This window comes from Ursus maritimus, unplaced genomic scaffold, assembly GCF_017311325.1.
Source record: "Ursus maritimus isolate PB19 unplaced genomic scaffold, ASM1731132v1 scaffold_3, whole genome shotgun sequence".
In the NCBI taxonomy this organism is placed as follows: Eukaryota; Metazoa; Chordata; class Mammalia; order Carnivora; family Ursidae; genus Ursus; species Ursus maritimus.
In genome coordinates, this window is record NW_024425563.1 from 5,885,374 (window position 1) to 5,899,397 (window position 14,024).

Below are 14,024 nucleotides of genomic sequence, written 5' to 3' on the forward strand. Positions count from 1 at the left end.
GGGGGGGGGGGGGGGGGGGGGGGGAGACTTCACACACCTGCCTGGGCCTGCCCCAACTCGAGGGGAAGTGAGGGGCTGCGGCCTGGTGACCGCTACAGTGTCACTCGTGCAGGGAGTGGCCACGGGAGAGGCTGGGGAGCAAGGCACCGGCCCTTCAGCCTGTCTGGGTGACGATGGGGATCTGTCACCCCTGCTTCGGAGCTCCGGAGTCTGCATGAATCGAGGAGGGCTCTCCCCTCGGGTCTGGGTCTGGAGTAGGAAGGGCCGGGCGGCAACCTCCGGGCCGCGTGCGTAGGAGCCAGCCCCGCGCTGGGCACGGTGAAAGCGTGGGACGTCGCTCAGGGGAGCAGCTGGAGTTCTCGCCGGGAGGGGCTTCATGGGGAAGTGGGGCCCCGGGCTCCGGAGAGGCCCGAGGGGAGTCGCCCCCAGCTGCACTTCTCATCACCGGAAGGGGGCGCTCTACCAGCCCTCGGCTCTATCGGGGTGCAGGAGAAGCTGCTTGGCAGTGTCTGCGGTTGAGAGCTCAGCATCCCGCCGAGGTCGGGAGCCTCCGGTGCAGAGGAGCGGGCACTGCACTGCGTTAATGCAGGAGCTGTTTCATCAGGCAGATGCGCTGCAGGACCCGCGCTCCCCAGGTGGCCAGGTCCAGGCCTGACAGGTGCGTCCCTCCCCCTCAGGCCCATGAATAGGTACAGGATTGGCACCTGGGGCAGTAGGAAGGACGCGTACCTTTGTGACTGTGCTTTTTTTTTTTCTTTTTTAAGATTTTATTTATTTATTTGACAGAGATAGAGACAGCCAGTGAGAGAGGGAACACAAGCAGGGGGAGTGGGAGAGGAAGAAGCAGGCTCATAGCGGAGGAGCCTGATGTGGGGCTCGATCCCATAACGCCGGGATCACGCCCTGAGCCGAAGGCAGACGCTTTACCGCTCTGCCACCCAGGCGCCCCAAGTGCTTTAGGCCACACCCCCAAGCCCTGGGAACCCCGGGGCCCACCCAGGAAAACAGGCTGGCTGGTGAGAGGCACGCGGGGCAGCATCGCGCGGCGTTCTTTGGCTGGGCCTCCAGGCCCGAGGTACCAGTGCGGCCGGCTGTGTCTGGGGGCGCCGGCTGCAGGGGCATGCCCACCACCAGGGCTTCCCGGGAGCTGAGCTGCATTTCAGGGAGGGCCGGCAGAGCGGCTGCCTGGAGTACCTGCGCCAGGATTCCCGCTGGGCCGAGAGGCCGCTAGAGTAACCAGACGCCCACGGACGCTCACAGCCCACACAGAGTTCCTGTCTCTACAGCTTTTGCTCCTGCGTCACCTCAGATCCCCCATCTCATCCAACCACAACAGAGACTAAAACACACGGGCTAGGATACACCCGGGGAAACAGCCCCGGGTGCGGAGCATAACACAGGAGCTGGGGCAGATTTGTTTTCCCGCCTGCCTCTCCTGGAGAGTAGGAAATGGAAAGGGGGGGGGGCGGACAGGGGGGTTGTATTTATATAGCAGACTATATTTGGGTAATTTTTATTTCTACAACACACAAGGCTTTGTTAGATATTGAGGATGTAAAGATCAGATGACCAGGTATTCTTTGCCCTTGATAAATACGGATGAATGGGGGGGGGGGGGACAAAGTACTTATGGACATATGGGTAGGAAACGGGCAGAAGTGTCATCAAAGCCAAGAGCAGACAGAATTTCACAAGAGAAGGATCAGCATCAGATGTGAAGAGTGCAGACACCCGCGTCCCACTCCTGCTCGGAGTTCTCTAAAGGCCTGGGTACTCGGCCCTTCCAATCTAGACGCCCTGCCTTTCAGGGTGCACTGTAGTTGGACTTGGCAGTCCTTCCCACCTCAGCCTCTGTCCCACCCCACCCTCTGGTGGGCCTAGAACCGCCGTGACCTCATGAATATGGCACACTTGGCCTGTCCTACACCATTACCTCATTGGTCCCAGGTCTGGAATGTTCTCCTTTCTTCTCGGACTCTCCAAGGAGAGCCCCTCCAAGGCCCACCTCCTCTGTGACTCTTCCGGCCTCAGCACACTCCCGTTTACTTGGGGACAACATTTTCATCACAAATGCCCTTTGCTGCTTCTCTTGCCCTGCAGAGCTGGGAGTGGCACTCGGTCACAGCCTGTCTAGTTTCACACACCAGCTGGAGGCAAAGCCAGGACCAGAGCCTGTCTCCGGACTTGGGATGGGCAGCCCTCCTTACGTGAGAACTGGCTTCTCCATGTCTCTTCCTGAGCACTTGAAGTGACCTCAGAGCCCTGCCAGTGTGCTTCAGCTTTCTAATCTTTCTAGGACCATTAAGAATGCATCTGGGAAGCTAGAAGCCATGCCTGGCCCAAGGCCAGGACAGTAACTAGTTAGCCAGAAGCTGCAATTCAGGCCTGAAATCTGAGGATGACATGGTCCCAGTGAGGCTGAGAGACCCGCTCATCACCTCGGTTCAGCCACTTCAACACCAACAGCCAGACCCCCTCCCCTCCTGCGCAGGCTCCTTCCCCACCATCGGCTCCAGCTGCTTTCTCCGTTTTATCTTTTTATAAGACACCGATGCTGCTTTTGATTTCTTCACAGAATTCCATGTAAGCAACATCTTGAATCTAAACGAGGCTCCAGACCACCCATTCTCAATATTAGAACAGTTCAGGAGTTTGAGCAACTTACTGCAAAGTTAGGCTGACAAGTTTTTTGAATATATTTTCCACCTTTTATTTCCATCTGTATCATCCATTTTAAAAATGACAGAAAAGATTCCCACCCATTCAAACTGGACTGCTGTTCAAGCTTTATGAAAATGATTAGTGAAGAAGTCAAACATTTCAGCCAGCCCCGACAGCAGCAATGTGACCGTCTGCCCTCCGTCGCAGGAGCTTCCAGCGACTTCTGGAAGGGCAGGAAGAGGGGCAGGAACACATCTGGCACTCGATTCCGCACACTGCTGCTGCCAGCTGTGTCCTGGCTGGACCGGGCTTTCATTCATCACACAGCTCCAGAGGAACGGATGGCGTGGCGAGAGTGCTTATTTGGGCCATTAAGAGGCTAACTGCGTACCTTTAGAAACAGTCTGCTGTGACACAGGTGTACCAAAACCCCCCACAAATCCGGAGAAAATAGATCTTAATCTCTGATACCTGAGCGAGCAGTGAGTTTAATATGAGAGCACAGCATCTGAAAATGCTAATTAAAAATTAATCGCTTTGTTTAGCACTTAAGACTTTCCCATTTAATAAAAGATTTTATAAAGAATTTTGAACAGCTATACATTCTCAGCTTCAACCTTGAATTTCAAATACACGTTTTACTAAACTAAGCATGGAGCACTGACTTTCCCTCTGCCACAACTTGGTACGGCTGCCACGGCTCGTGCCTCATCTGTAGACCCCCCAAAGCGCGTGGAGTGGCTGACGGTTTAAAGGGTGTTTTCGGGATGGGCGGTGAGGCTGCAGCAAGAAGGGAGGAAGAGCTCGGCAGTGAGCTCACTTGTCGGAAGGGCAGCAGAGCGGGGCACAGTGAAGAGGAGCTGGGTCTGGATGCTTCCCCTCCCCATTAGCTCTTCCTGGAGACCTTCCCCGGGCCACCCTATTCTCCAGAAGTAAATGTCCTTCCCGTTTCGGGTAAAAGAAACCACGCGGGGAAGACCGGTGGGGCTGCAGCATCCGAAGGCAGCAGGGAAGAACAGATCAGGCCCAGGCCGCTCCCTCCCCGCCCTCCCCTGGCGCCCTCTCCCCTCCCGGCAGCCCCCGCCCCTACCGCCCCTTGGCCAAGGAGGAAGCACTCTCGCAGCAAATCAGATGAAAAGAAGGAAAAAAAAGACCTGCATTTGATTTTTCATAATGATAGAATTTATAAGCAAAACCTCAGTACTTATTTCTGCTCATTATTCAGTTTTTCTTTGTTGCTGACTTTATATTTTCTACATAGGATAAGTACTCTGCAATAATAATTTCTTCATCTTCCAGAGTTGAGTCAAGATAATCTTCTTCGTGTTCTGGAATATCTTCCAATATTTCATTGACGGCTTCTGTCTCCATGTCTTCATCTGTTGAGGCACTGGAGGTACCTGCAACGGAGCGTGGTCACCGCTGAGTCGGGAGAACAGGAGGAGAAACACCGCAGAGAGACGGAGCTGACCCACGTCCCCCAGGCCCTCCCTGGCCACACCGCGCAGCCCAGCGCCTGCGTCCGGGAGGGCACCGCCTTCTCCCCGCGGCCGCTCTGGGTGAGCCGCTCCCCATCCAGTCTTCAGAGACCCCAGACCCACCTGCGGAATCGGAAGGGGATGTGGATGGCGTTGAAGATGAGTCCTCCACCACAAGCTGCAGGTCGGGAGGAAGACTTCCCCCGTTGTGGGCCAGGGTCTGAGCTGCCAGCTGCACGTTTCCTCTGAACACCCTCAAGGCAGCGTCGGCCGCCACCGCGTCGAAGCCCATGTACACCAGCTGGGGGAGAACGGGGGGGGGTGACGGTGGCTGCGGCCCACAGGCCACGGCTACACTGTGCGGACCCACGTGCAGCACTTGTGTTCACGCCCGGCCAGGGAGGACAGCCTTACAGGGAGTACGTGTCTGCCCCCGGCGTGCACACGGCAGCGGCCTCCTGCCACACCACTATTGCCACAACAGGTGCACGGCGCCGCCGGGGAAGGACCGAGGAAGGAGGAGCCCGATGTGCCTGTGCCCGGTCCTCTCAGAAAGGCACGGGCTTGTGGGCCGATAGGACGTGCTAGTCCTGGTGACCAGGGCCTTCAGAAAGGCAGTCACAACGCACTCGGTGCGCCAGCGGGGGAGGGCAACGGGGACAGAGGCGCCACAGTGACACCCTTTTCGGTCACCGGCGGGGAGAGAAGCTGAAAGCAGCAGTGGTTGGGAGGTAAAGTACTGTTGCAAAGAGGAGAAAAGCCTACAGAAGGGACTTCCAGTTGCTCTCCGATTTCCTACTCTCGAAGGAAACACCTCCTGCTCCCCTTCCATCCATCACAACGGCCGCGGGCTTGGCCGGCCTGCTAGGGTGGACCTGAGTCACGCCTGGAGCCCTGTCCTGCTGCCCTGTCTCCTGGTCACCCTAACCACCCCCCACAAGCTGTACAGGTGGAGGGGCGCAAATACATTCTCCCTTACCTGGTCAATATTTTCCTGGGAAGGACTTTCTTGATGGTTGTTGGTTTCAGGGTCTGAATCATTTAACCACCACATCTGAGGATTACTGAGAAGAATCTAGAAACAGACAGGAATTTACTCACCACTCACACCTGCTCACCTACTCCGACTAAGCACCTACTTGGTGCTCGGCAGACAAGTGCAGGATGCTGTGGGGGGACCAGGCACAGGGTGCGAAGGAAGCAGAGAAAAGGGTCCCTGAGCCCAGGGGCGGGGTAGGGATGCCGGTGTTCGAAGAAGGCCTCCTGCAAAGGGGACATCTGAGTTGAGGTCTGGAGGAGGGGCAAGATGTGCCAGACGAAGGTCCCTTCTGAGGAAGCAGGAAGGGACAAGAGCCAGCGGCTGGAAAGAAACCAAGGAAACAGCCCTGGTGTCAGAGCTCAGCCTCTGGGGCGACAGGTCATGGAGGGCGATAAACAAAGGCTTCTCGGGCCCTGCAGGGCTGACCCGTGTCATTTCTCTTTGGAAAAGTGTCATGAGCTAGATTTAAAATGTCAGGGAGAGATGAGCTTTTTGACCCTTGATTTTCTATCACACAATACCTATTCTTAGCCTTCCAGACCCTCTGGGAATGTCCCCTTACGTTACTTCTAGACTGGTGGCACGTGGCACGGTGCCACTCGTGTAGTCAAACCTATGGCGGAGCCTCACCAGTCCCAGAACCTCCGTGCAGTCAGAACTTCCTGCCTTTATACTGTTCCGGCACAGGAAGCCAAGCTAGATACTCGAATCCATTTATAAATTATGTGTGTGTGTGCGTGTGCGTGTGTGCGTGTGTCTACATAAACGTTCACTTGTGGAAACATGAGGAATGGACCGGTTTTGAGAATAAAAGGCAAAAGCAGGGCAGGCTCCTCGCTGCCTGCACGATCCGGTAGGAACTCTTCAGCAGCGCAAACAAGGGGACACCTGCCCCCCGGCCCCGCAAGCACAGCCCCGGCAGCTCCCCAGGGCCCCTGCTTTGCGCCTCCACCCCCACGCTGCCCTGCGTCTGCCCGGACGGGCACCCCGTTTGCCTGGCCCACGTGTGATCCTCCACAACTTGGCTGCACCCTTGCCCCCACGTGCTGTGCTCCCACACGGTGGCCTTTCCTCCACTGTGTTGTCTCCCCAGTACTCTGGGGGCTCCGTGAGGCCAACATGCACTGACTGAATCAATAAACAATATTCAAACAAACCATTTAAATTAAAAGAAAACTACACTAAAACTTGCATCCCTGTTCTCTTCCTCCACATCACGGAAACCTTACGGAGCTCTGCCCTGTGGGCTCCTCCATCCTGGCTCTGTCACTGGGTTCGAGAACGAGAGGCTGACCCTTAGATCCAAACCGGGACTGAGGAGAAAGGCCCTGGCAGTGGGGCTCCGCGCACCATGGAAGGACACTGGAGAGAAGCCTAAGTGAAGGAGGGGCCCCTTGGCCCACAGGCACGGGCGCTCAGGGCAGGCTGGGGGGGGGGGTGCGCTGCTACCTTCAGGGCTTCGTCCAGGTTCCCGCTGGCCTGATGCAGGGCCTGCTTGGCCGCGTGAGTAGAGTAGCCCATTCCTTTCAAAGAGTTGATGTTCTCCAGCCGGCGTCTTTTCTTCTCTTTTTCCTCTTTCCTTATTTGGGCCAATTCCTTTAGGAAGACAGCAAAGTCACAGAGTTGGGGATTGAGATTCTGTAAGAAGCCTGCTCAATGTGCTCTGTAGGATTCTTGGGTTGCCAGGCAAAGTGAAAAACAAAAGAAGGGGGATGAAGGGGATGAACCTCTCTCTGCATGTCTCGCCCAATCACCAGCACGAAGGCGGCAAGGACGGGGGCCCAGCGCCGCTCCTGGGGCAGGCCAGCGGGAGCCGGAGACCTCTGCCCAGGGCGGGAGGAGAGTGCCTCTCGGAAAGCACCACCCCACACCACAACAGGCCACGCAGAGCCAGGGAGCTCATCGCTGCCAGGCCAGAGAAGTGGACGGACCCTCTTCTAGGGAGGGGGTGCAGGAGCTGCCTGCATGGCTGGGAGGCCTTCTGGGCCCCCGGTTAATTCCCAGGGATTGTATTAAAATGTGGAGTCTGGTGGGGCTGGGGGGGCAGTGTCCTGGGTGATACCAAAGCCGCAGACCTACCCACCCCGCTCCAGGCAGCAGTGACTCAGGCCGCCTAGGCCCTGGGAGACTGTTTCAACCTCCAGAATGCTCCATGTCAGCAGACAAAGGTCATCTAATCCCACACTTCTCGACCCTGACTTTCAGAAGTGCCTTCTGTTGCTGCAAGAGTCTGAGAAGGGCTACAAAGAGTTCTAGCTGATTCTCTCCCACCCTAACCCCGATCAGGAGAGTTCAGAATTTGTTTTTAAAACAAATGTCATTTAAAAAAATGGATTTTGGGGGCGCCTGGGTGGCTCAGTTGGTTAAGTGTCTGACTCTTGATGTGGACTCAGGTCATGATCTCAGGGTCCCAACACCCTGGCCCCCACATCCCCACGCTGCCCTTGTCCTGCCCGCTACACAACCACACAGGCCGGTGAACTGATTCCATCCCACCTGCATTTCGACTTGGATTCGCACCTACCCACCGCGTAAGCTGCCTTTCCCCTGCCCCACCCTCTGCTTCCAATTTCAGCTCTTCCATTTATAGTCCAGAAGAAACATGCGAACATTCACACACACAGAAAGGTGCTGCCGGCCAGCAGACACAGGACTCAGGCTTCATCTCGCCCAGATCTGACACAAAGTCAGAGCCTCAAAGTACTGTTTCTTTAAGGACAAACGTCCAGGTCGCCCTCCTTTTAATCATGTAGAGACACAGGAGGAAAGTACTTTTTCTGATGTTTCCCTTTACACTAGAAACTGGACAAATAAAACAGACGGGGCGGAGGACAGGGGTCCTGCACTGGGCTACGCAGCAGAGGCAGTGCTGGAGACTTCTGTGATTGGAGTCTGCAGCTAGAAAGGACCTGTGAGAAAATCGATGCCGACTTCTCAGAGAACAACAGTGGCTCCGCTTCTCAGTAGCTCATCATCACCTCTCTCTGGACCTCAGCTCTTTTACTGTAAAATTAGCAATATTAGATATGGTAACATGCCCTCTGACTCCAAAATCTAAAGTTTTTAAACCTACTTATTTATAATTGTTTCAAATGACTGTAGTTTTGTACCTTTGCTTTCACATAATGTTAATTGTCCCTATGACCTGACTCATGTTTCTAGCTACGACGCCATCCCAAACTGTAACACTGGCTCCGTGGGAAAACAAAGCCCCATTTTTTTTTTTTTTAAAGATTTTATTTATTTATTTGACAGAGACAGAGACAGCCAGCGAGAGAGGGAACACAAGCAGGGGGAGTGGGAGAGGAAGAAGCAGGCTCATAGAGGAAGAGCCTGACGTGGGGCTCGATCCCAGATCGCTGGGATCACGCCCTGAGCCGTAGGCAGACGCTTAACCGCTGTGCCACCCAGGCGCCCCACAAAGCCCCCTTTAAAATGGTTTCCCGAAATCTACCCTGACGAAGAGAGGGAGGGAGGGAGGAGACACACACACAGGCTACTTGGGTAACGTCCTTACGAGCTACTGCCACCACAGCAGAACGGAAAACCAAGGAAACTGCGCCGCCTGACAAGTAATGCAATTAAAACGAATTTCTTCCGTTTCTTCCCGGTCTGAAGCATAAAGAGCTCCTTGTGATTATAACCACCACGGAACAATCTTTTTCTCTTCTTTCACACCCGAGAGCTATGGCATCTTGGAAATAGGCTTACTATTGCCTCAAGTTTCACCTACGCAAAGGCCGAGACCCAGTGTCGCCGAGACCACGTTACGGTACCTCTCTGCGGTTGGTAATGTGGGCTGCCGCGTGGTCCACGTTCCCGTCACACGCCCGCAGGCCGAGCCGGGCCTCCTGGGCGGTAAACCCCAACTGCAGCAAATTGTGAACTTTTGATGGATCAATATACAGCTCTTTAAAGAGCTGACGTGCCTACAGACAAGAAAAAAATACAAGAATCGTGTAACTTTAACAACGTTAAAGCTTAATACAAAGCTAAAACCTGAAAAATTAAGCTAGTACCCAATGTGAATTACGATGTGTCGGATTTTAGATAAAAACTCTGAACTCTGCTTATTACCAACTAGCTCAAAAAGAATACAGACACCACTCTGCCCGTGTGATGTATCATAACAGAACAGAAGGAAACAGGCTGAGTATTATGGGAGGGGCTGGTATCCACTATCTCTTCGGGTTTTGTAATCAAATCCCCTGAATCTGAGCTGTGCACATGGCATTTCTCATGGTCTCCTGCAACTGGGTGTAGCTACGTGGTGAAATCTAGGCCAGTGGCTAAATCTAGGCCAGTGGCTGCGGCAGGAGCGACAGCCCCAACTTCTGGTCCTTCCAGAGGTGACCCTGGACTCTCTTGCCCCCTCTGCTGGCTGGAAGAGGACTGACAGGAGCAACGGTGGCTGCCACACACAGGCTGGCCGGGCTGCTCCACTGACCCACCTGCTCAGCTCCACTCTGCTAGATGAGACGTGGAAACTGCCAGCCAATTAAAGCCAGTGTCTTTCTGAGGTGTCCTCATTACAGCATCTCACCCACACCCTAACAAATACAAGTATGGCGCTGGCGTGTGTGAGGCAGAGGGCACGGGGGACAGACGCATGTTCCTCCCTAGTCACAAAATACTGACTTTATGAAATACTGAATGTTTGGGGATGAAAAAAAAAGTAGGTGAAAATGGCTACGACTCTGGAGTATTCATTTTCTTACCTTGTTGAGATAGTCACGAGCCTCTTCGCCATTTCCACTGTGATAATTTCGGATACCTTGAAGCAAGTAAAGTCTTAAAAACAATACCTTCTCTTTCCCACAGTTCCCCTAAAATTATTGGGGGGAAAAAGGATAAAACTGTCTTATTTCTAATTACAGATCTGTAACATTCACACTTGTAATTCCTTCACCCCTACAGGGACAAAAGAGCATTCCTAAAATGTTTCTATCTTCCCTTACTGCTGAGGGCAAAAGTAAAGATCTCAGAGGACAAGGACATCCCCTGTCCCACAAGGAATGGTGCCAGAACACTGGTCTCCAGGTGCCCAGGACACTGGTCCTCTGGTCAGAAAGGAAGTGTACAAAAACCCAAACTAGGGATGTTTTATGCTGCCCTGAAATTTCCCAGCAGAATTCTAATTTGTGGAAATCACCATACAAAAATCCTTATTCATAGTGCTGGTGCTGTGACTCATTCATGTCAACTGTTACCATTCGAAACGTCTATTTTTTTCTGCATTAAATCTTCCATGAGACTCTACTGAACCTAGTCACCAGGCCGCTTGGTCAGGGTGATCATCGACGGGGTTCTGGGACTGGAAAACTGCGTTCCTCCAGCTAAACACTGCACAGACCAAAGTAACAGCCCAACTTGTAATACATGTCACAATCCCATTAGCGAAGAGCTTAACGAGAGCACCGAGCACACCACTGTCAAATCCCCTTCTGACAGCAGTCTAAAACGTTTAACAGGAATAAACTCAAATGGTAGAAAAATCCCAGTAACATACTTTTATGTGCACCAGTCTCTGATGGTTTTCTCCGTAACAGTTCTTAAAGCACTTCTGAGCCAGGTTTAATTTTTTCTCTGCGTCGTCCAGGCACTCCAGCTGCTCCAGGCGGAAGTAGCACCACACTATATCCAGCTGCAGGACCGCGTAGTTGTCCACCGTGTCCAGCAGCTCCCGGCAGCACTCGCTGGGGGGCGACAGGAAAGGGCATTGCAGCAAAGTCGCACTAAAACCTTCTTGTGAGTTAGCGGAAGGCTTTCCCCGGTTTCGCTGTGTTCCCAAAGACTGTTCCATGGCACACCCCCCAATGCTTACGAAGGGAGCTGTATTTATCATTGCGATCCTCCCAGTGGGAGAGAAGCAGTTAGGGCTCAGGAGTAGCAGTTTAATACCCCCTTCCCCCAGGGCACGCACACGCACGCGCACACACACACACACACACACACACCCTTGCTACACAGGGAACAAGGTTCAAGCAGGAAGTGGAAATGGGGTCACCGTGTCAGAAAACATGAGGTCAGCAAACATGAGGAGACCATGGCTTAAAGCAAAGGTTTCCAGCCCTGACTGAAAATCAGAATCACCTGGAAGTGAGGAATTTATTTTATTTTTTGGTTTGCACTGGTGCTGAGACCCCATCTACATCAAATTGTAACAGAAACCTCTGGAGACAGGGCCTGGATGTTGCATTTTGAAAATCTTTCCGGTTGATTCTAATGTGCAGCCGAAGTTGAGAACCAATGCTTTAAAGACACCCCCTGCCCCCAAATCACTACTTACTATGAATGCCCCAACTGACAAAAACAAGGCCTTCATGTCCAATCACAGTCAAGCTGGGGGGGAAAACAGTCCAGAAAATGGCAGGCTCTAAATGCTTAGCTGAGCTGGGGGCGCAGGTGCAGGCTAAATGCCGTCCCCAGCTCCAGATAAGGCAGAAGACAAGACGACGGAATGCTGGCAAAGATGGACATCAGGCTTATTTATTCTGCTTTTAAAATGTGATTCGCAGAAATTCATAATGCACACCTAGACCTCACGTCAGAACTTTGTCAACAAAAAGGGAAAACATTCAGAACAAACTTCGAAGGTCTTGCCTATTTGTTTCCATGGGTATTCTATTAAAGATAAGACTGCACTTGTGTAAAACCGCAAACCACACCCCCTCGAGCTTCCCGCCTTGCCTATCAAAATCTGCTCGGAAGAAACAAAGAAAAACCAAAGAAATGTGATGGTGTCATTTACGCTGTGAGGCAGGAGTCTGCTGAGCGGGACAGTCTGCTGGGTGCGGGACAAATACACCAGAGCAGGCTTTTCAGTCATCTGTCCTATCTTTCTCTCACAGTCTCCACTCTTTGGGAAGGTTGTGTAAGGTGCCCACGACATGTGACACACACGCGCGCACACAGGTCCGCGCCTGGGCGGGGGGCACTGTCTCTGACCTGCCTGCTCAGCCTGGGAACTTGCCTCTGAGGAAGAGGAAGAGGAAAAACTCTGTGCACTGTGGTCTGACCTTACATTCTAGACTCCTGTTTCTGTGACAGAAGACAATCCTGCCGTCCCTAAGAAAGCAGGGGACATTTTGTCACAGTTTTCGATGCCCTGTGCGCACGGGCTCATTCGTGTTTAAAATGCATGAAAAGCAGTGACAGAAACTGCCTCATTTCAGGTAAAAATAGAACCATGTGTGCAAGTTCAGCCCAGAAGGAACGACTGTGCAGCACAAACGCAAGCACAGGTCTCAGACTAGCGAAGGACAGGTCATTCTTTTTGTTTCCAAAACAGCACTTTCTATTCAGATAGAGGCCTATAAAAGAGATCACAAAATCAATACTAACAGTTAATAATTTTGACACCGTTAGGCCTATATTTGAACCTGATCAAGTCACTCGGAAAAAACACATTTTTAAAGCCTTGTTTGTATAAAATTGTATCTTAGAGTATATTTTTATTAGTACTGCCTTGGCTTAGGGTAGCTTTCACACTCAAGGGTCAAGTTTTCATGTTAAAAACATTAATTAAAATAAATGAGCAACATCTATTTAAATAAAGCCTACTAAGCCTAGCTTTAGAAAAATTAAATCCCATTTGGGTTGAATCAGTTAACAGAAATGTACTCTATTTGCCTGATAAGTTTTAAATTTTTATGTAAAATAAAGATCATTTTCAAGAAAGGCAAGCTAAGCTTACGTATCTCCATGTTTTTTTCGGGGAACGTCGATTAACAAGTCAGTTTCAATCACTGGCTTAAAAGAATGGGATTACAGTGCACCTCAGTTGGTGTTTTCTTATTTCTTGTACTTGGGACTCATTACAGTTCTTTTATCTGGGGGTTTACAGTTTTCATCAAACTGGGAAAAATTCTGGCTGTTATTTCTTAAGATTTGTGGGGGCCCAGCTGCCTCCTCTCACAGGGACTACAATGATCCATGTACCGGGTCATCTGAAACTGCTTACAATGCTGGATGTTGTGTTCATCTTTTTTATGTTTCGACTTCTCAGTTTCCTGCTGGATCATTCCTGTGGCCCATCTTCACACGCACCCATCTTTCTTCCGTGGTGTCCAATCTGCACTGACTCCCACCCAGCTGTCTTCGCCTCAGACACTGCTTCTCATCTGCAGTTCCAGCGTGGCTCTCTCGTGGACGCTCCACGTCTACCTAACACGCTCCGTCCTTTCGCTACCTTCCTGCACGTACAGAATTCGGTTCCAGTGACCACTTCAATGTCCTAGCCGACCAATTCTATCCTCCGTGTCACTTCTGGGTCTGTTTCCATGGACTAGATTTTTCTCTTTATTATGGGTTGTATTTTCTTGCTTCTCTGCATGACCGTTGATTTTGAATTGGTGACTGGATATTTCTGTATTGTGGTAAGTATTACCGAGCTTTGTCTGGGATGCAGTTAAGTGACTTAAAAACAGGGTGATCTTTTAAAGGCTTGCTTGTAAGCTTTGTCAGGTGGGACCACAGCAGCCTTTAGAGATAGTCTTGCCCTACTGCTGAGACAACACCCTTCTGAATTCTGTGAAGCACTTCGATCAAAAAGTTTGCCGCTGTGGCTGGTGGGAGCACAAATTATTCTCGGCCTTCTGAACTCTGAAGATTGTTCTCTGCTCCTCTCGGGCGGTGTTTTCCTCACATGCATGAACGGATCGTTAGTCAACAGAATACACCAAGGAGACCTTTTGAAGCTCTCGGACCTCCTCCCTCAGGCTGCTCTCCCCTCTCACACTTTGGCCTCCCTGCATTCCCAGCTCCATTTGTGCAACTCCAGGGAGCCCAGGAGGCCCCACCTGGCCTTCTCGTCCCTTCACGGCAGTCTAGAGACTCCCTAGGCA

At 52.1% G+C, this 14,024-nt stretch overlaps 2 protein-coding genes across 2 annotated transcripts in view; one reads left to right on the top strand and one right to left on the bottom strand.

Moving 5' to 3' along the window:
* LOC103660989 (WD repeat-containing protein 86) overlaps positions 1-4,095 on the top strand; it is a 27,665-nt gene extending 23,570 nt beyond the window's left edge. The window contains exon 7 of the mRNA XM_040643788.1: positions 3,961-4,095. Within this exon, the coding sequence (XP_040499722.1) occupies positions 3,961-3,966 (6 nt within the window). The 3' untranslated portion in view covers positions 3,967-4,095. The remainder of the gene's footprint in view (positions 1-3,960) is intronic.
* NUB1 (negative regulator of ubiquitin like proteins 1) overlaps positions 3,826-14,024 on the bottom strand; it is a 26,255-nt gene continuing 16,056 nt past the window's right edge. The window contains exons 9-15 of the mRNA XM_040643785.1: positions 10,688-10,874; positions 9,897-10,004; positions 8,955-9,107; positions 6,628-6,774; positions 5,119-5,214; positions 4,263-4,440; positions 3,826-4,061 (exon numbers count right to left, since the gene is read on the bottom strand). Of these exons, the coding sequence (XP_040499719.1) occupies positions 3,883-4,061; positions 4,263-4,440; positions 5,119-5,214; positions 6,628-6,774; positions 8,955-9,107; positions 9,897-10,004; positions 10,688-10,874 (1,048 nt within the window). The 3' untranslated portion in view covers positions 3,826-3,882. The remainder of the gene's footprint in view (positions 4,062-4,262; positions 4,441-5,118; positions 5,215-6,627; positions 6,775-8,954; positions 9,108-9,896; positions 10,005-10,687; positions 10,875-14,024) is intronic.